Source organism: Takifugu flavidus, chromosome 3 (genome assembly GCF_003711565.1).
Source record: "Takifugu flavidus isolate HTHZ2018 chromosome 3, ASM371156v2, whole genome shotgun sequence".
NCBI lineage: Eukaryota > Metazoa > Chordata > Actinopteri > Tetraodontiformes > Tetraodontidae > Takifugu > Takifugu flavidus.
In genome coordinates, this window is record NC_079522.1 from 12,721,771 (window position 1) to 12,744,471 (window position 22,701).

The following is a 22,701-nucleotide window of genomic DNA, read 5'->3' on the forward strand; positions in this document are numbered from 1 at the left end:
AGTGGTGAATAACAGGATGTCAGCACTGGGAAATTGTATGGAAGATATTGAAATGAGTCATGAATGGCTGAACCGAGTATTCCATTCATCTTCATTCATTTTTTTATTATCAAATTTAGTGCAGTGCAATGTATGTATTGTCTGTGCCTCTAATGACACCCATCTTTTAAACTGGCATAATTTCAGAAAATAATTAAAAATTGCTAAACCTGAAATAAACCTAAATTGAGATTGGATTATTCTCATGCAGTTGAATGATTCATCTTTTTTATAGCATAAGGTCTGCAGCAACTACATTTGCATGATAGGCTGTTAAAATCTCTACACATTACAATTTAAGAAAGGGTCCAGGTTTATGCCAGAAGAGCAGTGACTGAAACAGATGCAGATTGTTGGGAGGGGAAATTACAGCGTTCAATCACAAAGTGGCTCCTGGAATGAGCTGGAGGTTAACAGATTGATTTCAAAGATTGTAAGCATTATGAGGAAGGGATTGATGGTTGTGGGCGTCTGCTGAAGGGCGCCAGTGCATCTGCCGTCCTTGTCCTGCAGGTTGCAGCTGCATTGCTTGAATTTTTTCCTCCCATATTGTGACATTACTCACATAAATGACTCCTGTTCCTGAAAGAAGAATAATGAGACAACACATTATTGCAGTGTTCCTGTTGCGAGTGACATGACCCATGAAAACAGAAAACAGATGTTTGGAGCAAAGTAAAAGGATTTCAGGAGCAGTAAACACTGCTATGAGAGCAAATTCCTGTCTGGTTTACTAAATATCACCCTTCTTCTCTTTTAAAGCCCCCAGAGATCCAGACAAATATGATATCTTTTGGCTGCCAACAACCAACCGACTTGTCAAATTCTTGTAGCTTGAATTGATCGCTGCTGTTTTGATCTTGTTTGAAAACGTTTGCCATCTCTGATGAGCTGAATCTGCTCTGTCAAAATGATATTTTATCTGTTACTACAACTATATTCAGCATAGCTGCAAAACAATTGCTCTCCTAGTATATACCAAGTCATAACTGTCTAAAATCTTAAAATTATTTACTGTAATCACATCCTTTATGACTAGAACTTACAGTAAATGAATGTAGACTAACTAATAAATGAATGATCAAGCAACTTGATTACATGCCGATACAAAAATAAAACATTTCAGAGCAACAACCTAGCACTAGGTGGTAAAGGCACAGAAATGCTGCAGGCAAAAGATTTTATAATATCTTTAATGGTAATGTAAAATTCAGACTGGGTAGAAAAATAAGTTTTCAGACAGACACAAAGCGGATGCTTTATTATAAAGTATTTGTGATATTTTGTATAAGTGTCATTTTCTGTGTCTGTGTCTCTCCTGTGTTCTGACTCGGTATCATCTTGCAGGTGTTTGTGTAGTCCCATTTCATCTACCCTCACTCAAAACTCTTCCCTAGTTCAAAAAGTTAAGTAGGGCAATGCAGTGTTTCAAGCACGATATATGTGATGCAACTGGAGCTGTTTTCAAAGGAAATGCATGTGGAATGCTGGAACAACAGTGCTGGTTCCTACAAGTGGGCAACCTTGAAGGCAGAAAGTCTGTCCACAGAAAAATATCACCCCAAAAAAGTACAGTGGAAATGGTAGAAAATGGTACGAAAAAAGTATATATATATACACACACACACACACACACATATATATATATACACATATACACACACACACATATATATATATATATATATATACACACACACACACACACATATATACACACATAACACATATATATACACACTTTTTTCGTACCATTTTCTACCATATATATACAGTATATTATTATATAGAATCAATTGCTACAACATACTTTAAAAATAATGACTTCTATGGCCATAAAAAGTGGAAATGATATAATTCAGACTGTCACATAGAGAAGAAAATGACACAATATTCAGCTATTTCAATGCAATTAGGATTTTTTTTTTCCCTTGTTGACTTAAAAAAAACCGATATGCACAGCTGGAGAAAAAAACCCAAAACCTTTCTTGTTGCAATGGTGTAAAAATATATTAATGCGTTTTTGTTTTTTTTAACTTGTGGAATTCATCCACTGCTCAGTTATAATCGAGCATACATATGTGGTCAATAAAAAATTTTAGACTGAACCTTTGTACAAAAAAAAATCCCCCCCAAAAACATTAAAAAGCTTCAATCCACAGCTGCAAAACAGAATGAGCAGTCCATTTCCAGCACCAAGCAGGTCCATTTTCCCACACTAATGCTTCAGTTTGAGGAGGCCAAACAACGGATTCTGAGTAGGACGTCATTTCCCATGGTGCTCGTTCTGGGTTTTAAGGTTGTGCTCGTCACCCCCCCAGAGTTGGTTTTGGAGGATTACACCCCACTCGCTTAGGACAGAAAGCGCAAAATGGAGCGACGTGATGGAACCCGGTCAGTAAATGAGAGGTTAGGTTATGACATCGTGAGTTTCGCCGTTTGGTTTTGGCCTGCTCACGAGAGGGGGGAGGGGCTTCTTGTAAAACTCTGTAGAAGAGAAAGGGGACAAAAGTTGTTTAATGTGAAGTTCTGAATTAAAAACATTGGGTGAATGTGACATTTAACTGTCCAACAAAAAACAGGGATGAAGGTAGATCAAGATGTTTAACACAAACAAGCCTTTGAATAATTCAAGGACAAAACCCCGATGAGCACATGAAAAGCGTTAAGACAGTGTTGAGACCAAGATGACTAGATCTACTGTAATGTCCTGAGCATAAACTACAGTAATGCCAAAGGGTCCATCAATGTCAAGGCTGTCCAAATTCTCAAACATACAGGCAAAAATTGTCTCCAATATGTTGCCACCAGATGGACATAGATATTACCACACTGAATTGAGTGTCTTTTCTCAAGTTTTGGTAGGCTAGGAAGTTTGGATTTAGCCAATCCCACCATTAAACTTTGAAAAGGTAGGGTTAAGGCAAATTTATCAAAAAAAACAGGAAAGGTTTCCTCTGCCTGCACAATCATAGGACATATTTCGGAATCTAGACATCTAATGGACTAAACCTCTCCTAAATGAATCCATAAGATAAAACAGGAGTCCAAGAAAAAAATTCCACATTGACCTGGAGGAGAACTCTCGGACATCGCCGGTCCATCACCAGTATTCAGCGGTTCCACTCGATGTTTTCTCTTCAGGAACAAGCTCCTCACGTTCTTTACATCTTGCTTGCCTGCTGTGGAAGAAACAAAGGTATTTAAATCATATGAAATCCTAAAATAAAGAGAAACAGGTCTGAAAAAAATCTCATCACCACAATTTTCATGTTATATTTGTTCTTTTTTAGAACAATCTTGTAAAAATCCTATCCAGCAGGGTAAAGAATCCATATATGAGTCAAGAGCTGTGAACATTTCCTTCTTACCTGAATGACTGTCTTCGGGAGTTTTTCTTCTGTGGGTTGCTTCGCCATCATTATCATAACTCTCCTGATCAGCATCGGTCCTTGTGCTGGAATTCTCCTGCACCGTGTCTTTGTTCATGCGCTGAAGGGGGATAATGCACAACAGTCCAGCCTCTCAAGATTTGATTAGAACATAATTAAGACCAAATTCTATATATTCACCACAGAAGTCTCAGTGCTGATTGGCTGGAAGGGGCTTTCATCATTGTGATCTTCTGGGCCATGCTTGCTTTCACACTCAGCCATTTCAAGTTCATCCTGTTGTCTAAAAATGATAAAACGCTTTCAGCATAAAGCAAAATCAGATTGCTTTGAGATGGAGATTGGATTTAATATATGAATTTGGGAACTCATAACCCTTATTCCAGCCTCACCTCTCTTTCTGTGAAAGTTGATAGGCTGTGTCCTTCATCATATTCATCTTTTCTTTGCTGTCATACTGAAAATGGAAAAAGAACAAGTGACAATTTTTCCGATCAGAGATCAGTGAAAGGTGAGTTTTCACTCTGGGTGCAACAATAACACACATACCACAGAGATAACATTGCTGATTGGCTGGAAGGGGCTCTGTATGTTCTCCTCATCGCAGTCCTCCTCTAGAATCTGCCTGCCTTCACGCTCTGCCATTTCTCGCTCTTCTCTTTCTCTGCAGAAACAATCGGGACTAATACCAGGTGTTGACTCAAGAGGTGAGTGCATAACTATCCCCTTGGGCTCACCTCTCTTCTCTTATCAGGCGTACTCTCTCTGCCCGCTCCTTTTTGTACCGCTCTTCCTGAGCCTGCTGCTCGGCCGTGTCCTTTAACACACGCTCTGCAATGATTTCGTAATCTAAATTTATTGTGTTGAGGAGCCACTTTAGGCCCTTCTTAATGGATTTGTCAGCCATTTTGCCATAGCTTCGAAGGGCAGAGCATGGCACCTGGTAGAAAGGCAGAAACAAATTTAGGGAACAATACATGCTATCATAATGGTTAATGCTACAAATGACTCAAAAAAGCTAATCAGCAACTCTTAATGCAATTCAAGTACAGGTCAAAAACAGGTGCCCAAACACTCACAATGTTACAGCGACACTTGTACTTGTTGACCAGCTGCTCCAGCGAGAGCCTCTCAGTAATGTCCGATTCATACAAAGCTTCCTGCTTGTCTTGTTTGTTGGCAAGTCTGGGAGCAAAAAAGGAGTTCAGAAAAGTCAAAAATCCACAAAAATCCACCGATTTGGCTAAACTAGGTTAATCAGGTTTTAGAAAAAACATCCAACACATTAAAGGCCAATTCAAGTTTACAGGGTGATAAGATATAGGCTATATGAGGCTATATTTATAGGAATTTATCTGCACTGATTGCTGATTACAATATGCTCCAACCCACAATGCCCTGATGACTGATTAGGAAATTATGCTGAGTAATTATCCCGGTTCCATCAATCCACAGATTTTGTATGTTCTCTGCAAAGAAGAATAAAGATTTTGAATGACTCACACTAGAACGGGCTTCCCAGAGATGCATGGGTGACCGAGGACCTCGGCTAAGGTTTCCCTTGTCTCATGGATCCTGTCTATATCGGTGGAATCCACCACAAACACCACGCCATGAGACATTGTGTAATAATTCTTCCAGATGTCTCGGATTCTTTTCCCACCACCCAAGTCAAAGATAGTCACTTGGAATTTGTCTTGTTTCATCTCGATCCTGGTAAATCCCACAGTGGGTGTCACATCCTGGGGATCTTCTACAAAAACAAACACAAATGCAGGTGTTCATATTAACAAAATATATAAACATGTCATAAATTCTTGAAAAATGTGCAAAATAATTCATGTGTACCTCCTTGAATTCCTTGTACAGTTGCACTCTTTCCTGCATTATCCAGTCCCAACATGATGAGGGTCACATTCCTGTTAAAGCAAGAAAGGCGAATAATAAAAGCATGCACAGGAGCAATATGTCAATCACACCAGCCGAGGCATATTAGCTGGCATTAGCTGCCATTAAGAACACAATCAGAAATCTGCTCAGAGGACTATGAGTCAGAAAAGGTGACACGGGTATGACTTAAATGACAGATTCAGTGGCAGGCTTTACGACTAATTTCAGATGGTTTGCCCTTTTCTCAGTTTACTAAAAAACCTCACACAATAATAAAGCTGTTTCCATTCAATATGCGAGTCATGTGGATGATAAAGCATCACAGGCAAACACACCTTGCACCTGCTGGAGAGCACTCACAGTTCTCTGTACATTTTGTTTGAACATGAATACACTTGTAAAAATAATGTTGCAGAAACGCAGACACTTTTACGCACACTGGCACAAAATAATTCTTTACTACATTCAATGCTCTTGAAAAAACTGTTGCACATCAAAAATTCTGGCAATAAATGTTGAGCAAGAAAAAGACCATAGGTGAATGTGCAGAGAAAAAGAATTCCATAAGCCCAAACTGACAATGAAAGGAGAGAAAGGCGTACATTAATATACGACTTTACTTGTTCTCATTGATGCATACTTAACTTTTACACTTGTGCCACAGTGACAACAACCACACTATCCACCTAACCGTCCTCTGCAATAAGCTGGTCTTCATCTGCACAGCCCCTCGATGTCACCACCTTTTTGTTGTGTGTTAAGCGTTATTCCTTTCTGCTCCAAAGCCCTTGGAGCAAAACAAGAGTCCCACTGATCAGACCTGGCCGTAGGATTAAGCTTGGATTTCTGGTTAAGTCCAAAAGGATCAGGTGCCTCACTGGTTATCACGTGGGTTTGACACCTACAGCTCCAATTTGTTGGTGGCGGCAGCTTAAGTTCAGTAGTGTTTGGTCTTAAAATAATTATTGCAGAAAAGGCGAAGCAGGAATCCATCCATATTTCCAAAAACCTCGTGGTTTAATGTATCACTGATTCATTTCTTGGTTGTTGTTTTTTTTGACGGACTGAGATGCAAAACGGATTTAAAACATTTCATTTCAGATGGCAATTAACGAGCAAGCTTGACAAGTGACTTTCCGAATTTACTAAATAAACAGCAGGTAAAAATGTTTGTGCAAATTCGTGTTTGCTCAAATGTTTTAGCCGTAATGACGTCTATTACCAGCCCACACTTAAACCAGTATTCATTCCTGACTACAAAATCATCATATGATGGATGAAGTGTTTCTATATTTTATAAGACTAAAGCCATCTAGAAATCATAACTGGACCAAAAGATTCGGACGTGTTTTGGTTAACGTACCTTTTGGGCTTTCGCCAGCGTCGGAACCAGCTGCAGCAGTTCGCCATGAGACTAAACATGATACATTCAGAGGCCAAGATGAAGAAAATCAAGTGGTCACCCAGCCCGGAGCCTCGGCACTTCCGAACCCTGACTTCACTCAAAAATCAGCTACATTACGAGCTAACTCATTAGCATTATTTTGCCAGCTCTGTGATGAACTGGCGAGCCGTCCAGGGAGCATCCGGTGGTCGCAGAATTAATCTGGAATTGCCTCCAGCTCCCACCGGGACCCAGCATAGAGTCGCCGGTGACAATTAAGGGATGGATAGATGGAGCAAATCCCGAGTCCCGTTACATAAAATTAGCTGTGAGCAATACACCTAGCGACAACTCTTAGTTTTATTCGCAGCTCAGCAGTCGGGTCGTAACCGCTGTCGAGGCCTGTGTTGTCCCTCACAATTTAACACCGTGCGTAAAAACCACTGTATTTAGCGGTAAGTGTTTCAATCGTGAAAGATTAGCCACTTAGCACGACCATTTGCTAACCTGTAGCTCTCTGATTTGTTTACGCCGTCTTTTCTGCTGCTAGGCTGCAGACGCGTCCACGTAATCCCGCGAGATTGTAAAGCCTCTTTTCAAGAGCGCCCCTACAGACAACAATGGGTACTACAGATGTAGTTTTTTCTTAATGTTTTATCCTCCAGGAAATGATTATACAATATGAGTAACAGAGCAGAGAATATGATTGATGTTATGCATTATAGGTTTCTGATGGTTTTCTTGTTTTCAATCATATTATTTCAAAATATTTCATGCCAAACTTAATTGGACATTGTCATTACATCAGTGAGAGAAAATGGTCATCAGCACGGGTCAAGATAAACTAGATTATCCCAGCCATCTTTGGGCAATAGGAGTGGTGGATTAAAGTAGCCAACAGGTTTTCTGTTACAGGTGATATTGTTTTTTCTTTTCACAGGTGAAAAACCTTCTGGACCAATCAGGCGCTCTTGCCCATGTGTTCACAGCAGAAATGTGAAGTTTACCATTACGGTAGGTTAGGGTTAGGGTTAGAAAGTGCATTGTAGTATGAAATTGTCATTGTTGCTGTACGAAAGTCCCGCAACCTAAGGCCTGACAGCATCCCCTGAACAGGTCAAGGTATGCGTGTCCTCCTGCAGGGGTAGGATGACCGCGCTTTGGATGCAGCTTTGGGGTGGTAATTAGTGCCCAAGGGAGACGTGTCGGAAAGCTAGGAGGGTTTGGTGGGGGATTTAGTGATCGGGAACGGCTGTTCTTTTGACTGAACTGAATGACGTGAATCAGTCCATTGAAACGATTTGTTCAAAAGATTGATTAGAAGTCCTGCCCTCCTGAGCAAGTAGTCATTAGTCGTCAGTTCATTAGTTCAGTGTGTGAGTGACGCAGGTGGCAGTTCAATACCTGACCGTGTTGTGAACGATTCGAGAGTCAACTGCAGCAGAAGAAGCATGCGAATACAAGTCCTGTTATACTTCTATCTGATCTGATCACAAACCTTTGAAAGCAATCCTCCAAAAATCCTTTACAGAGGATGATTCTGAAGCTCCAAAAGTAAAACATTCATCTTGTTCACTGCCCAAGGAAGGACATACTAAGTCTCCCAAGTCCATTGAGCACCAGGATAGCAGCCCAAAGGAAAGCATGGACTCAAAGGTACACACACACACACACACACACACACACACACACACACACACACACACACACACACACTTCAGCAGTGTGTGTTGGAGAGTAAAGAAGCAAATACAGAGGACACATAGCTCGCTGCACTCAACAGAGCCAGAAAAGACGGAGTGTCTGATGAATGGAGGAAATGTCCATCCAATATCTAGGAATACTGGACTTACAGAGATGAGATCTCTGTGGGTCATCAAAGGTGAGAAAGTCCTACTGCCTCACAGACTCAGAAAAAACATACCGGTAATCCAGCATATATACACAGGACACACGGGCATAACAAAACAAACACAGAGCACAAGACCTCCTTTCTGCCTTGGAATGAACAGATCAATGCAGAAATAGAACAGTGCAACATGTACCAAGAAGGACACAGGGCAAACAAAGATCCGTGGGATCACACACTACCATGTATCCACACTATCCATGGAGCATCCATGCTGTCTCACCTCCAACAGTGAGACAGCATGCAGACATACAGGAGCTACACCTCAACCCGAGAACGAGCCACGACTGGTGAGCCAGCCACAGCAGCAGCGGCCTGGCTGCACAGCAACATGTGTCTGCGTAACACACACACACACAACACACACTGTATGTGTCTGTTAAAAAAAAAATCTGTTAAGAAATGTTCAAGAAAATGTTGAAAGTGCTTGTGCATTGACATACTGTAATTGCTCCCACCTCCCTGTACCTGTTCCATGAACCTGTTAAATTACCGTGACCTCACCTGATGTGACCTGGTGCAAACACAACTGCTGTGTTCAGTAAATGATTACTCTTCTGTTTTTTCTTATTAAGCACGGAGATGGAACACTCAGACAGTCCCTTAAGGTACAACATCGTCTCATGCAACGTCTCCCGTACTCTCGCGAGATTAATGTGTGCGTATTCAAGAGGCAGAATAAATGTTATAAGCGAAACTAGTGTCCATAACAATTTATTATAAGATCAGCTTAGCCAGATAAAATATTACATAATCATAGAGAAATATTGCAACTTTGCGTATTAATTGCAGCTGAGCTCAACTGAACTGCGGAAGGAACAAATCAGATCACGAAGTGCTTCGACCCAGTTCAGAATACGGATGGGCGATACCACACTTTTGGGATTCGATACAATACCAATACTTTTTCTTGTATTTTCATCGATATCGATACCGTTCATTTCTTCTTGGCAATTTTTGTCAGTCAAAATATTATTACATTTAAGACAAATACAGACCATTTATATAAAATTTACTATGGTCAATTGATAACTAGGATTTCCTTATCCTTTAAACCTGCATAAAACAGTTGTTCCATGAGAAAATTAACTAGAACAATGCCTGACACCATCACACCTTTAGTGCACTTGAGATATGTCATCACACTTTACTGAAGTCTCAGATTGCTGTTCAGAAAAAGTATCATATTCACATTTTCTGCTTTAAGACGATTGCGCCTCTGGCTGATTATTTCTCCGGCCTTCGAGAAGAGTCTCTCTGCTGGAACAGATGTTGCAACTGTGCCAAGGTATTTTTTTGCAACTTTGTTCAGCAGTGGAAATGTGGTTTCATTTTTTTCCCCACCAAATCAAAGGGTCCTCGCTTGTTGGGATGACCTTTTCCTCCATGTATCTTCTCATTTCAATCCATGCATCTGTGTTTGCTGTGCGATTGCTCTGAAAAGCCACAACCCGGCTGCCAAACTCCCGCCATAATCCCTTGGATGATGAACACTCAGCAGGTGACCCTTGTGTCACAGTTGATGGAGTCGCAGCAGCCTCATGTCTGGCTGACTGTGTTTCAGCGCAGGGCAGGGCAGGCAGGGCAGGGCAGGGCAGGGCAGGGCAGGGCAGCGCAGGGCAGGGCAGGGCAGGGCAGGGCAGCGCAGGGCAGGGCTTGCATCCCCGTGATTTAATCATTTCCACATTTCTTTTTTGCAGACTCTCGTGCAGGGTCTTCTGCCGGACTGCGGGTGGCGCAGCAGCCTGTCTTTTTTCAAGCTCACTGTGGCTCTCGGGATGCGTCGTCTTCAAATGTTTGAATAAGTTACTTGTGTTGCTACTGTGCAAAACATGTTTATCACACACCTGGCACCTTGCAGTGGTTTTATCGACTGGTGAATAATAACACCACACCACGCTTCGTTTTTTTGACTGCGGTCTCAGATTTTCCTCCGGCTCTGCCTTCTGCTGACTGTGTCGGCTCGGCCGGTTGTGTTGCACGTTGATGCTTATTCGCTGTCTCCTGTCACGTGACATGGGTCAGCTCAATACGCCGCCAGGCATAGGGGTGTCGCGGCACATATTAATTTATGTAACTAATCTAAAACGGCGCAAAGTGATGCATACACCCCCAATTTTTTTTTAACTTAATATCGATAATTATAAAAGTAAATCGATGCCAAATGAGTAGCTTGTGAGTATCGATATATCGATACCACGGGATCGATCCGCCCATCCTTAGTTCAGAAGAGTCGTTCGTCAACGACGCGACACTGGAGGTAATACTTGTATGTGCCTTTATTGCGACAAAAATCATTTTGTCCATGGCTATAAACCTTTCCAGAATTGTGCTCACTGTTAAATCTGGGTACGCCTTGTCAACTACTTAAATGAAATGTTATTTTTGTACAGAATGTGAGGGATATTCATTATTAATATCACTCAAATAACCCCGCCTAATCCATGTTTATTGTGATTATAAAAAGTGATCTTTTCTGTTTACATGTCTATAGTTTTGCCTTTTAGCTGTCTTTTTGGTTTCATGTTTGACTTGTTAACTTCCTGAGTGTGTCAGTCAGTACACAAAATAAGCATAATGTCCCCTTGCTTGAGCTTTCATTTGTGTCTACCTGACAGCGCCAACATGACTCAGATCTTCGTCTACGGCACCTTGAAGAGGGGGCAGCCCAACCATTACCGCATGTTTGACACCTCCAATGGCAAGGCAGAGTTTCTCGCTACAGCCTGCACCACCCAGAAATACCCATTAGTGATTGCCACCCAACACAACATCCCTTTTCTCCTCAACATCCCTGGAAATGGTCACCGGATCCAGGGAGAGATCTACGAGGTTGATGAGCAAATGCTGAAATTCCTAGATGCCTTTGAGGGGGTTCCTACGATGTACCAGAGGACCCCGATCATGGTGGAGGTGATGGAGGTTGTGAAGGATCTGGAGGCAGGAAGCAGCAGAGAGGTGTATGTTTACAGCACACAGACGTACAAGCCAGACTGGCCTCTGCTGCCCAGCTACGGGAGCTACGACTCATTGGGGGCTCACGGGCTGGAGTACGTTGTTAGAGAAGCACGTGACTGATAAAGAAGCACGTGACTGATAAAGGAGGTGGAGAAGACCACGACAAATCCAATGTATGAAATTTGTGTAGGGCCTATTGGGCGGTCCTACTTTTGGAATTAAACAAATTTTATTCTGTCCTAAAATGAGATTGAAAAAAATGCCGTTTGAGCTGAGTTTGTCCTTGTCTTGTACAAATTTCAGCAATTTTTTTTATAAATATTTTGTCTTCGACTAGTTTGTAATTAGCATGACAGGAACAAATTTCTCTGCAGGACCTGAGAGTTTACGAAGAGCACAATCAAAAAATCATCTTCATCTTCAGAAGGTCAAAGTCCTTCCAGAATCCAGAACATCACTGCAAATTAATGGGCTTTTCTTTGCCCTTTATCAGCATTTACTGGAAAATTTCATTAAAATAAATTCATAACTTTCTGAGTTATTACAAAACCAGCTGTCACACAGTCCCCTTTGGGAAGGTGATAATCAATGCTTGAAATAATGTTTTTTTTAAATTTAAATTAACTGCCATTCCCTCGTGGCATCGCATGGAGGGTGCTGGAGCATATCCCAGCTGCATATGCCAGCTCATTGCTATGTGAACACTGGGGGGGAGGGGTTGGTACCTTGCTCAAGGGTGCCTCTGCACTTCTCTGAAGGTGTCTTGGCACGTCTCCTGCTACCAGAACACCTTCCAGAACTGAGAACCCTCGACATTGGTTAGGTCCCCAGCAGACTGGGCTTCCTGGGTATGTTACTATGCAACTGAAGACTTAAAATAGACATTTAGCAGAGTTGTTTACAATCGAAGGCAAAGAGTCAAACCCTTCCAGGAGTAATGAGGTTGTCAAGGCCTACGTCATTCTTCAGCTGCTGACGCTTGTCCCAGGTCTCCATCTTCCTCACGCTCCATTGATGCTGCAGCACCATCTCAGAGGTGTCAGCAGAGGATGCTGAACTGGCAGCAGGATGAGAAGCAGAGCAAAACAGAAGACTCTGCAGGTGGAAAGATTGAGGCAGAACCACCTAGTTGCACCTCTGCAGTTCCTGAAATCATTGTGGGTGTGTAGCTTTATCACTGGACTTTGAAGAGGATGTAACAATCTCTGTGCTACCACCTTTTGACTGGCCCTGAGGAAATGTACTGTGGTGCTTTTATCTAGTTTTTATTATCTGTACAAAACACATTTCAGTGTGGACGGCACTACATCTAACTGAATGTGACAGTTTATCTTTATTGTCATTAACATTAGACAGCGTTGCAGCTTTGCGATTATTGAACTCACAAAATTAATTTATTACCATGTAATTTACATAGTTTTGAGCTCCACAAGTAATCACAGCCCCGTTACTTGACCCTTTTCCTAAATATATTTGGTTTGGATTCAAACTGTCTGAAAGGTACAAAAATGAAGTGTCTACACTACAGCGTGGATGGTAACAGGGAGGATCTTAGCAGCCATCTTTGCTAAATGTTGTAAAGCAACACGTCATTTGATGTCATGTCACATTTCTTAGCTAGACTAATGCGCCACTCATCACAATAACACGTCCATTTCCCCTGAAAATAGCGGTTGTAGTTACACATGTTCACCACGAGATGTCAGTAAAAACTGCTATTCTAAACAAAGCTCAAATAATTCACTGACAAATGTTTTTCTCTTATTTTATGTCTTGATATGTTTGATATGTAAAGAGAATGTGAATTGTGCTTTTTCATGCATACATTTTACATAAACAATGAAATATTTAGAAAAAAACTGTCACAAAAGTGAATACCTCAACTTAAACTTCCTACCTTTTTTTGAACACATTTAAATGCTTGTTAGTTTGGGTATTTGAAATACTAATATAACATCCCTTTAACCCTCAAGATTCAGGTAAATGTGTATGTGTGTTCGCTCTGTCCCCATTTCAGATAATTAAAAAAAAATACACGCTTTAGATTTATTAATTCTTCCCAAATGAAAAAAACTTTTCTCATCTTTATTTGAAAGGGGCAACTGGGGGAATACAGTGAATAAAAGAGTTGGTGAATGGAATAAAGGAAATGTCTTTTTGTTTGAAGCGGTTTGATGACAAAAACAATTTAAAAATTACACATCTGGAACATTTCACAGTCAATGTATTGTACAAAGGTTGTCTTAATAAAAATGTTTTGATTTTTTTAAAAATCACTTTTTTTTAACCATTTAACACTTCATTACAAAAAAGATTGTCTGATGAAAAATAGTGTATTAACACGCACATAGGTTTGCACATAAATCCTGGTTTGGTTTCTCTCAACACAGTTACACAGGTATATTCTGTGTTTGCTGTGTACAAACTCGTGGTTTAAGTTGAATTCTGGATTAGTGTGGAATTAACACTTGTGGATTCTTTATAACGGGCTGTGTGAGGGACTGTTAGTCTCCGACATGAAAAATAGATTTTTTTGTAGATTTTCTAGTAGAGGACTGCCATTGGTGACACAGGTGGTGCAGAAGCAGGCAGGCAGGAACCTCTGAAGGAATCAGATAGCCAGAGGCATCAATTCTTGTTGTTCCTGTTGTCTGCGATGAGTCTTTTTCTCGTGTTGAGATGTTTACCCAGGTGAGTCTATGCAGCACTGGTAGGCAGGTTAATCAGTAGAGATCCTTCCGGGTGCTTGGTAACAAGCGGCTAGAAGAGCAGGTAGCACTGCGGATCACCTCCATCCACCTGGTGAGAAGATAACAGCAGCAGAAGTTACGCAAATGTTCCGTCACCAAAAAGAGCTTTTTATACATTGATCAAAAAGTAATTTATTTGGGCTGAAGACAGTTGTGCTGCCTTTATATTTCAGTGTATTTCAATATCCAAACAAAATTTTTAGATTATGAACAGTAAACTCATTTCCCATCGATATTTTAAAGTAAATGCATTTGTAAAGGGACCATTAACATCAAGGTTTCACCAGATTTTGGTAACAACCCAAGGAATTCACCCTTATAAAGACACCAAAACACATAAATTCAGAAATGAAATTATGTATCATAAACTGTTTACTGAAAATCATTTACTTCCTAAATGTCATTTCCCATTATTACACACAATTTAAGCACTTTGATGGTTTTATTTTCCTAAATGACTTTTTCAGCCTCCCACCTCTCAAAGGTGTACTCGCTCTCTGATCTGAAGTAGTACACGTGCGATTTGAAGTGGAGTTTGAAGACGTAATCTTTGTGGATGTTCTCCGACTCGGACGGAACAGTGACCGAGTAGCCGAGCAGAGGGAGGCTGGCCAGAGGATAGTCATCCTGTGGGCAGGGAGAGAACGCTCAGTGGTCAGGCTTCTACCAACATACCTGCCCACGTCCTGCCTGCACCGCTCACCTGGTGTGACTTATAGAAGAAGAGGCTGAAGTTGGTGAACACCACCCAGAGTTTTTGCCAGCCGTTGCTGTTCTTGAACTTTCTCAGCAGGTTTCCAGAGAGCTGGTTCTGGAAACACAAAAGGGATAAATAAAAATGCATTATAGCCTTAATAACATCACAAAATCTTCTTTTTAAAAAACAAAAAACAAAAAAAACAGCAGCATTCTGCGATGGACAACTTTTATGACATCACCATTGCATTTTTCTCATTTATCAGCATCTAAATAAGATGCTGATAAAGTTTCCACATGTTTCTACATGATTGTGTAGTATTGTGTAGTACCAACCAATAAACAGGACACAAACAGGGCTGAAAGGCCTGAAGACTACAGAGTAGAGTATTAGGAGAAGGGGTGCTTGATACCTCCACAGCAACACTGAAGTCCACCATTGACACGCTGGTGTTGCGATGCCAGCAGACGTGCACAGTGGTGTTGCCGCGGTGACCCTGCCGCTCCAGCGAGGAGCGCGAGCTGCCGAGTTCATCCTCAGACTCCAGCTCAACCCCACCGTCCTCTGACAGCTCTGAGAACCATTGGAAAGGTGCTGGTTAGCACATATAGTGATGAGTGAAGATTCCAAATTGACAAAAATGTAGAATGGAAAGTTATGGAGTAATTCAGTCAAGAATGAAGGGAATGGATGCATGGAAAAAGCTCCGTCTTCCATAGTAAATAGGCTTACTGTTTCCAGGAAGGCCGTCTGACAAAAGGTCAGTGTTTGGGCTGATGCTCTGTTCTGCCAGGTCGATGGCCATCCGGATGTCCTCCAACCAGCGCTCCATTTCTGAGGCACAGCTGGATGGAGAAAAAACCAGGACAAAACTGACTGAGATGCCGTTCCATCAGCGATGCAGCACACAACTCATTTGAATCCTCCGTTTCCTTCACAGGAGATGACGGCCCCGCAGCTCTGCCTCTGTATGTGCACGGTGCGTACCTGGCTGCCACCACCACCGACTGGCGCTGCCCATACAGGGTGAATGAATGAGGGACTCCCCACTCCTCCTCGCTTTCTCTGATCTGCGCAGGCACACACACATCACCATGAAACATTTGACCCACAGCAGTAACTACTCCGACTCTGGTCACATACCGTCAAGCCGTACAGAGGTAACTGGCCATGAACTTTGAACTGGTTGGACGGGGTCATCCCTCGGCTGGTGTACACCAAAGAATCGCTGAACTAGATGTGAAAGGGAGTCAGATTGGAACATTAGAGTTTTATATAATGGGTAGTTCTGGGTGGCTGTGTTTGCTGGAATATCATACCAGGAAGAACATTCTCTGCTGGAGACCCTTCGCGGAGAGTTTACTTAGGCAGCCCAATCGGATAAATTCCTTTTAAAAGTCAACATTAACGAATTAGCGATGCCGAAATGTAACCAAACCATAAAAGGAGAGACAAAGCCATTTTATCTTTTAAATCAAGACAAAGGGTCTAACCCTTCCAGGGATGGTGAGGTTATCAATGCCAGTCAGATCTTTCTTCAGCTCCAGAAGCTTCTGGAAGTTCTCCATCTTCATCATGGTCCCTTGGAGCTGCAGCACCATCTCAGAGATATCAGCCAGGGATGCTGAAACAAGGCAGGGAGGGAAGGATAAATCAGAGCACCAAAGAAGACCTTGAGGGTGGAGAGATGGGTAGAGAGACCAAGCTGTACCCCTGCAGTCCCTGAAGTCATCGTGGGTGGGGGGGTAGTGCTTGCAGAGCCTCTCGAGGATGAGTTTGTAGTGCAGCAGGCGGTGGAGGGGCCTGAGGAGGAACATATTGAAGGGCAGGTAGCAAACTCGCTGCTGCTCAAAGTCTCGACACAGAGCCTCCACCTTCCGGCTGGACCTGGAGAAATGAGCCGTGCTTTTAAATTGTGTTTCAAACTGTTAGGAATGCTTTTTAAAACCTGCCATTCATCATTCATGCTGATACCAAAATAGCTACACCAAATAGTAACAAATATGACAAAGGTGCCACTTTATGTCAGTGAGATCAAAATGATCCCATACTTTACAAACCCTGAAATTACTACAGAATAAATATATTGATGCATAAACGATTTGTTCATGAAATAATGTAGCAGGTGATTTAATCAAGAGAAGCTTGGATGCCAGACAGGACCCAAGTCTCAGCGTTCTTCTTTGTTTAACATTTTATCCTCAGATTTCTATTTATAGCTAGGCTAATTACATTCACATGTCGATTAACCTCTGTTCACTCACCGGGAGGCCCGTTCAAGCTCAACCAGACACTCTGAGTGCTTCTGAAGATGAATGGTTAGATGCTATGGATGCAAAACAATGAGATTACAACACAAATGCGGTAAAATAAAAATAAACACCTGAAAAAACAGAAAATGGAGAGTTAATTAGGGATGATTACCCTCAGCCCCTGGATGTTCTTGAGGAGAATGTCACCGATGCGTTGATAATCTCCTTTAATGTGCGCGTTTGATCGACCCTCCCTAAAAAAGGCGAAACATTTTGTATATGCTGTTACATATAGTCACCACTAGATGTCAGGAAAACGCTGCCATTCAGCAATTCATTCATTTAATTTTCCCCAATTTAATTTTGAGGTCATGTTCAATCTAATGATGATTAGTGATTATTACACTGGTCACACCAGTTTGATAAGTCACTGACGCAGTCTTACGAGAAGAAATGCACGTCTACGTAGTGAATCATTTGGATTTCTGCATCGTGCACATGTGAACAAGCTCCGCAGATACTGACCACTGTGCCAGTCTCTGCTCCACCTCTTTGAGGAATCCCTGGTGAAACTTGTAAACAGGATCGTAACTGCTGAAGATCAGGGTCTTAATGGCGTCAGGGAAGGCCTCGTCTTTCCCCACAAAACTATCAAAGGACTACAGAGCACAAAAGAGCACGGGCAACATCCAGAGCTCTTTTTCAGTTCGGATGAATCTGTCATAGGTTGTTCAAAGTGTTGAGACTGAAGCTATGGAAGGTTGTGACTAACCTCTGTGATGACCTGCAGGTCTTTGATGAACGTCCGCTCCGTGGTCAATAGTTCCTTGGCGATGAAGTAGGCCTTATCTGTGGGAAACTTCTGGACACAGGCACAAACACTTGACCATCCATTCACCAGAAAACCGTCCTTAAAGACGTGACACCATCAGCACAGCAAAGACTCCATGAAATCTGAGGGTTAGCTCATCTCATCGGGTGGTCTTCATTATGAGCAAACATTAAAGGCATCATGTGACTTTTATTCCATATACATATCTCATAGGTGATTTAAAGACCTCAAACGGACACCAAGTCAGGTCCCACCCCCGTGTCTTTATGCCCACCTTCCTCCTTGCCTCTTCGTCTTCGTCATTGCGGACACACCCGGCGTCAGTGAGGAGCGGGCTGGTGAGGGGTGACAGTTGCTGTCCCTCGGGACTCTGACTTTGGATGATGTCGCTGTCGGTCCCAGTCCCTCCACCTGAGCCGTTGCCATTGACAACCACGTGATGGGGGCTTTCGGCCGGAGATTCCTCCGATCCTGGACTTTCTAGAGGGGGCAGAAAGGGGACAGGGTGAGACACAGGAGAGGACAGTGGGCAGTGATGAGGAGGGATGGAGCCAATGTGGATCCTACATGTAATTAAATCAAATCTTCATGAAATTCACCGCCAGCTCGCTCAATAACTTTCTAGTTTTATCTTCAACCATGGCCATGAATTTCAATCAAAAAATGAGTCTATTTTTATTTTCTCTATCTTTAAAATATGAGTCCTTGCAGAAGAATAAAAAATAACTGGAGGTGAGGGCGTTAGTCGTTACTGTAGTAACTAATGAGGGTTAGTAAAGGAGGAACTATGGATTACACATGCAAAGACTGTCGAATATGCACATTCCAAGGAGGATTTCCTTGTTCATTTACTGATAACTCATTATAAGTTATAGCACATTAAGTAATTAGAGCTGGTTAGATATAAAAAGGTATAAGAAGGCTAGTTTAAGCATAATGAGTCTGTTGTTAGCTTTAGCTTTTCTCTTCCAATACACAGGTAAAATGAGGATAGATATCTCCCGATGGCCGATTGTAAAATAACTTTACAGGAAGACAGTCTGATTAAAGTTAATTACTTGGGGAGTAAAAACCACTACGTCTAATCACTAATGGGTTCTAGGTTGTGACTGTATATACTTGCCGAGGTGCAAACCTTCCAATGAGTCCATTGTTACACAGCAAAACTGGATCATGGGTAAAACACCATGGCAACCACTGAGTGCAGGTCTGTGATGGATTCTATAGAATACCCGCCATTAAGACAGAAAAAAAAACTACCACGACAACAGAACAAACAACCTCTAATCTACAGTTTAACTACCACAACACAGAGGTGGGGGTTGGGAGAGGGGGGGTTCACAGATCACACACGGGATTGTAGGTGGGGGCATGAGGGTCGGGGCCGCAGGACATTGAGTCTAGAGAAAATTCTGGAGGCCCTTTCCTTCAAAGATCCAAAGTTGTATTTTTTTTTATTGAAACTAGTGCACACAATCGTTTACAGTGTTAACAAGAGAAATAAATGAAGAGCAAAAACCTTAAAGAATCACCAGAAATAAAAATCCAGCAAGTTTTGTGATGAAAATAAAGAACAAAAAGAGACAAGCAAGTGCGTGTTCAGGCCTTAGTTAGTGTGTTGAAGGAAGGAAGTACATTTCCAAAGCTGTCTCTTTTAAAGGAATAGGAAGCTTGTACTTGATTGGAAGTGTTAAATACAATTTCTTCATTAATGTGAGTTATAAGAACCAATCTGAAGCTGCCCAAAAGATTTTATTCCTTTTCCTTATTCCTCCAAAAGTCAGTCGGTCAGGAGAAAGTGAGTTATGTGAACAGAATGAAGAGCAAAAGCAGAGGAGCGATGCTAAAACAGCAGCCTTAAAGTGTTCAACTACCGGTACTGTAAAATAACTGACTGAATAAATTTAGGATTTTGACATGAATAAACATATCTGTTATTAGGTGGTGTTTTGAGCCTGATTCCTTTATGCTAAGCTAAGCTTAATGACTGCTAACAGCTGAGCATTTGAATAGGAGCATTTCTCAGAATGTTGCACTAGTTTTCAAATCATTACACGAGTACACAACAAACAGTAAGGCTCTGATTAACTCCAAACCCTCAAATGGAGACACAAGAATCACAATCAGTCGATTACTGTATGTACAACAGGTTCAAATTACAAACGGCCTCAATGGAAATGATCTGCTGCAAGAGCTTTTTGGTGACAGGCAGTAAAAAGGACACCAAAGTGGACTCAACGCCAGCATTCACGTTTGTCTGTGCCCACCCCCTGACAATACACAGACTTTCTCAGGACTCAAAATTCCAAATCTATTAAAGATTTCTGTTTTTGCACTTGCGTTTGCATTTGTTTTAACTTTAACTCATGTCTGTCTGCCACCACGGCCACGTCGCTCTGGATCGGATGAGCACTGGATTGGAGTCCACCTGGTTTGCCCTTTTGTGCATAGTGAGGAAAAACAGGGAGCAAAAAGCACAAATGGTTTCTAGATAATCATTCATCGTGTGCAGCATAATTTAAAGAAGTGAAACAGGAAAGCGACACATTTAATCGATGGTTTCTGCCAGTCGATGTCTCCTAAAACTTGGAGACCGCTTCAAGCCCCACGACAGAAACACAGGAGCCAAAACCACAGCAGAGCGACAGAAAAGTTAACATGCATTCAGAGCAACAGAAAGATAATAGTGAGAAAATAGTACCTCCCCAATAACAAAAAACACACAAACATGCTAAAAGACATTTACAAAGTGAGAAACAAACATTTGCCTCGAGAGGAAGAAGCTGTTAGGGAAACAGAGCCGTTGTTTGAGTTCTGATTTGACTAAATCAAGTCAATCTATTAGATAAACCACAGAAAGCACAATGTTATTTAGATCAATATCAATAGTACAATAAATGACTATTCATGTGTGACTACTTGGGATTTAACTCAAAAAACAATCCCAAAAATTAAAGCTGAATCTAATGATGCAGCTGCTGTTTTTATGCTGCTCACCATTTGTTTCACCAGCTACCCACTAGCATAAAAATAGATCCACAATGATCCGTGTGAAAAACAACAGCTTTCCACCTTCAGGCGCCAAAAGGTGCTGTCTTTCTCGTTTTGGAGACAGTGTATCCAACTGAAGTGGGGCAACACAGGGAAGTCCGTTTCTTTTTCTGGATTCACTGAATTTTGTCAATTGCAGTGCAAATAAAAAGCATGCATTGCAGTGAGCAGTGAGTCAGCAGCAAATGACAGTGATGGGATGGAGCAGGTCGGCACACCTTCGATAAACAGCATCGAAAAGAAAGCAGAATTGGCATTAAGAGTGAATTATAATTTGTTGTTGGGTAACACGGACATGCTTAGAGACGAAGGTCAGCAGAGCCAGACTGCAGCGGATGCTCAGAGGACGGTCGGCGTGTTCCGGATTAGCAAATGGTGTGTTCAGAGTGGGGAAATCAAGCACAGGAAAGCTCAGAAAACCTCCACAGCTTCGTTGCACGAGCACATCTGCATTTTTCCACTGAGCAATATTTGAAAAATTCCATATACAAAATGTTAGCACTGTACTCTACTTCACAACTAAATCAGTAAAAAAAGTCTTCTATCCTTTAATACAAACCCACTATTAAAAATCTCAATCACAAACATTCAAATTACAGCGCAGGTTGCTCCAAAAGGGCCAATGAAAGCATCAAAAAGTGCTTGGAGGAAAAGGACAGCAGGGCATCTACAAACCCTGGAGGATCTTAAGCCTAAACACCTTCTAACACATCTACAACCCACTTCCACAAGGTTCCCTCCACTGTACCAATCCAGGAGAATCTCTTTCTCCCGGAACGCTGCCTCCAGAAAGTTACAAAGCCCAGCTAATATTAAGACAAGATACAAAGAGTCACACAAGTTTTTCAAGTCACTACAGATGTCTAAAATTCTACAGGTGCTGAGGCACAAGTCAGGCAGCAGATGCTGGTGGACCATCAAAAGTCGAAAACCAGTGTTAAATCAACATCCGTTGCTTCAACGACCCCCCCCTCAAAAGAGTATTATAAAAGAGTTATCCCCCATTCCACGTGTAAATGTACCCTTAGATTTATTTCGAAGGTTTCAGGTGTGGCGCGTTGGAAGGAGGAGTGCTCCATATTGTGGTCCCTAAATCTGTGTACCTGGCTGAGGGGTCTCCAGGACTCCAGGTGTAGTTTTTACATTTAAAATGAAATGTTTGGGCAGGGGCAATTCACTTTAAACATTTAAATTATGTCATAAATATGGAGAGTGTGTCTGAGCTACCCTACAAGGGGACTAAATATATATTATCACAATTATGAGTTAGGGATTGTTAAACATCTTTTATTCATTAATGAGGCTGTATGATTCTTCCGATGTCTCACGTCTCGCATCTTTACACTTCAACATCTGAAAACCTGACCTTCTATGACCTCCTCATTGAAGCGGTAGCATCCTCGCTCCTCCCCGTCCTCGCCACCCTCGCCCTCCTCCAGCTGGAGGCTCCCAAAGCAGAGCTTGCTCCGCAGCAGGGGCGACGCGTGAACGCCGTTGGAGTTGATCGAATTCATGGAACTGACGGCGGCGGGATTGCCAAACATGAG

The 22,701-nt window shown here is 41.9% G+C and overlaps 3 protein-coding genes across 9 annotated transcripts in view; 1 reads left to right on the forward strand and 2 right to left on the reverse strand.

Moving 5' to 3' along the window:
- Positions 1-1,213: 1,213 nt before the first annotated feature.
- Positions 1,214-7,265, reverse strand: arl13b (ADP-ribosylation factor-like 13b). 3 transcript variants are annotated; one of them, XM_057027807.1, is made up of 12 exons: positions 6,685-7,265; positions 5,966-6,108; positions 5,280-5,350; positions 4,935-5,184; positions 4,511-4,616; positions 4,169-4,371; positions 3,981-4,095; positions 3,824-3,888; positions 3,612-3,714; positions 3,411-3,531; positions 3,111-3,218; positions 1,214-2,526 (listed from the first exon to the last, which is right to left on the reverse strand). In XM_057027807.1, the coding sequence occupies exons 2-12, from the start codon at positions 6,037-6,039 to the stop codon at positions 2,450-2,452; spliced, it is 1,293 nt and encodes a 430-aa protein (XP_056883787.1). In that variant the 5' UTR covers positions 6,040-6,108; positions 6,685-7,265; the 3' UTR covers positions 1,214-2,449. The 3 variants fall into 3 exon arrangements, with proteins under 3 accessions (XP_056883787.1, XP_056883786.1, XP_056883788.1); XM_057027806.1 differs by having other exon boundaries at positions 3,111-3,221; positions 6,685-7,264; XM_057027808.1 differs by lacking the exon at positions 5,966-6,108 and having other exon boundaries at positions 3,111-3,221; positions 6,685-7,264.
- A 3,182-nt stretch (positions 7,266-10,447) lies between these two features.
- On the forward strand, positions 10,448-13,722 carry LOC130522397 (gamma-glutamylaminecyclotransferase-like). Of its 4 annotated transcripts, none has more exons than XM_057026776.1 (3): positions 10,448-10,710; positions 10,799-10,963; positions 11,233-13,722. In XM_057026776.1, exons 1-3 carry the CDS (start codon positions 10,601-10,603, stop codon positions 11,690-11,692), a joined length of 735 nt encoding a protein of 244 aa, XP_056882756.1. In that variant the 5' UTR covers positions 10,448-10,600; the 3' UTR covers positions 11,693-13,722. The 4 variants fall into 4 exon arrangements, with proteins under 4 accessions (XP_056882756.1, XP_056882757.1, XP_056882758.1 ...); XM_057026777.1 differs by having other exon boundaries at positions 10,648-10,710; positions 10,799-10,874; XM_057026778.1 differs by lacking the exon at positions 10,448-10,710 and having other exon boundaries at positions 10,751-10,874.
- LOC130522396 (FERM, ARHGEF and pleckstrin domain-containing protein 1-like) overlaps positions 13,612-22,701 on the reverse strand; it is a 34,061-nt gene continuing 24,971 nt past the window's right edge. Inside the window, exons 14-28 of one of the 2 annotated variants that reach the window (XM_057026775.1) lie at positions 18,378-18,583; positions 18,044-18,130; positions 17,797-17,930; positions 17,444-17,525; positions 17,284-17,345; positions 16,731-16,906; positions 16,513-16,643; positions 16,339-16,407; positions 16,163-16,252; positions 16,007-16,089; positions 15,752-15,864; positions 15,432-15,592; positions 15,026-15,133; positions 14,798-14,949; positions 13,612-14,371 (exon numbers count right to left, since the gene is read on the reverse strand). In XM_057026775.1, the coding sequence (XP_056882755.1) occupies positions 14,296-14,371; positions 14,798-14,949; positions 15,026-15,133; positions 15,432-15,592; positions 15,752-15,864; positions 16,007-16,089; positions 16,163-16,252; positions 16,339-16,407; positions 16,513-16,643; positions 16,731-16,906; positions 17,284-17,345; positions 17,444-17,525; positions 17,797-17,930; positions 18,044-18,130; positions 18,378-18,583 (1,730 nt within the window). In that variant the 3' untranslated portion in view covers positions 13,612-14,295. Of the gene's footprint in view, positions 14,372-14,797; positions 14,950-15,025; positions 15,134-15,431; positions 15,593-15,751; positions 15,865-16,006; positions 16,090-16,162; positions 16,253-16,338; positions 16,408-16,512; positions 16,644-16,730; positions 16,907-17,283; positions 17,346-17,443; positions 17,526-17,796; positions 17,931-18,043; positions 18,134-18,377; positions 18,584-22,701 lie in introns of both variants that reach the window. The other variant, XM_057026774.1, reaches the window with a different exon arrangement.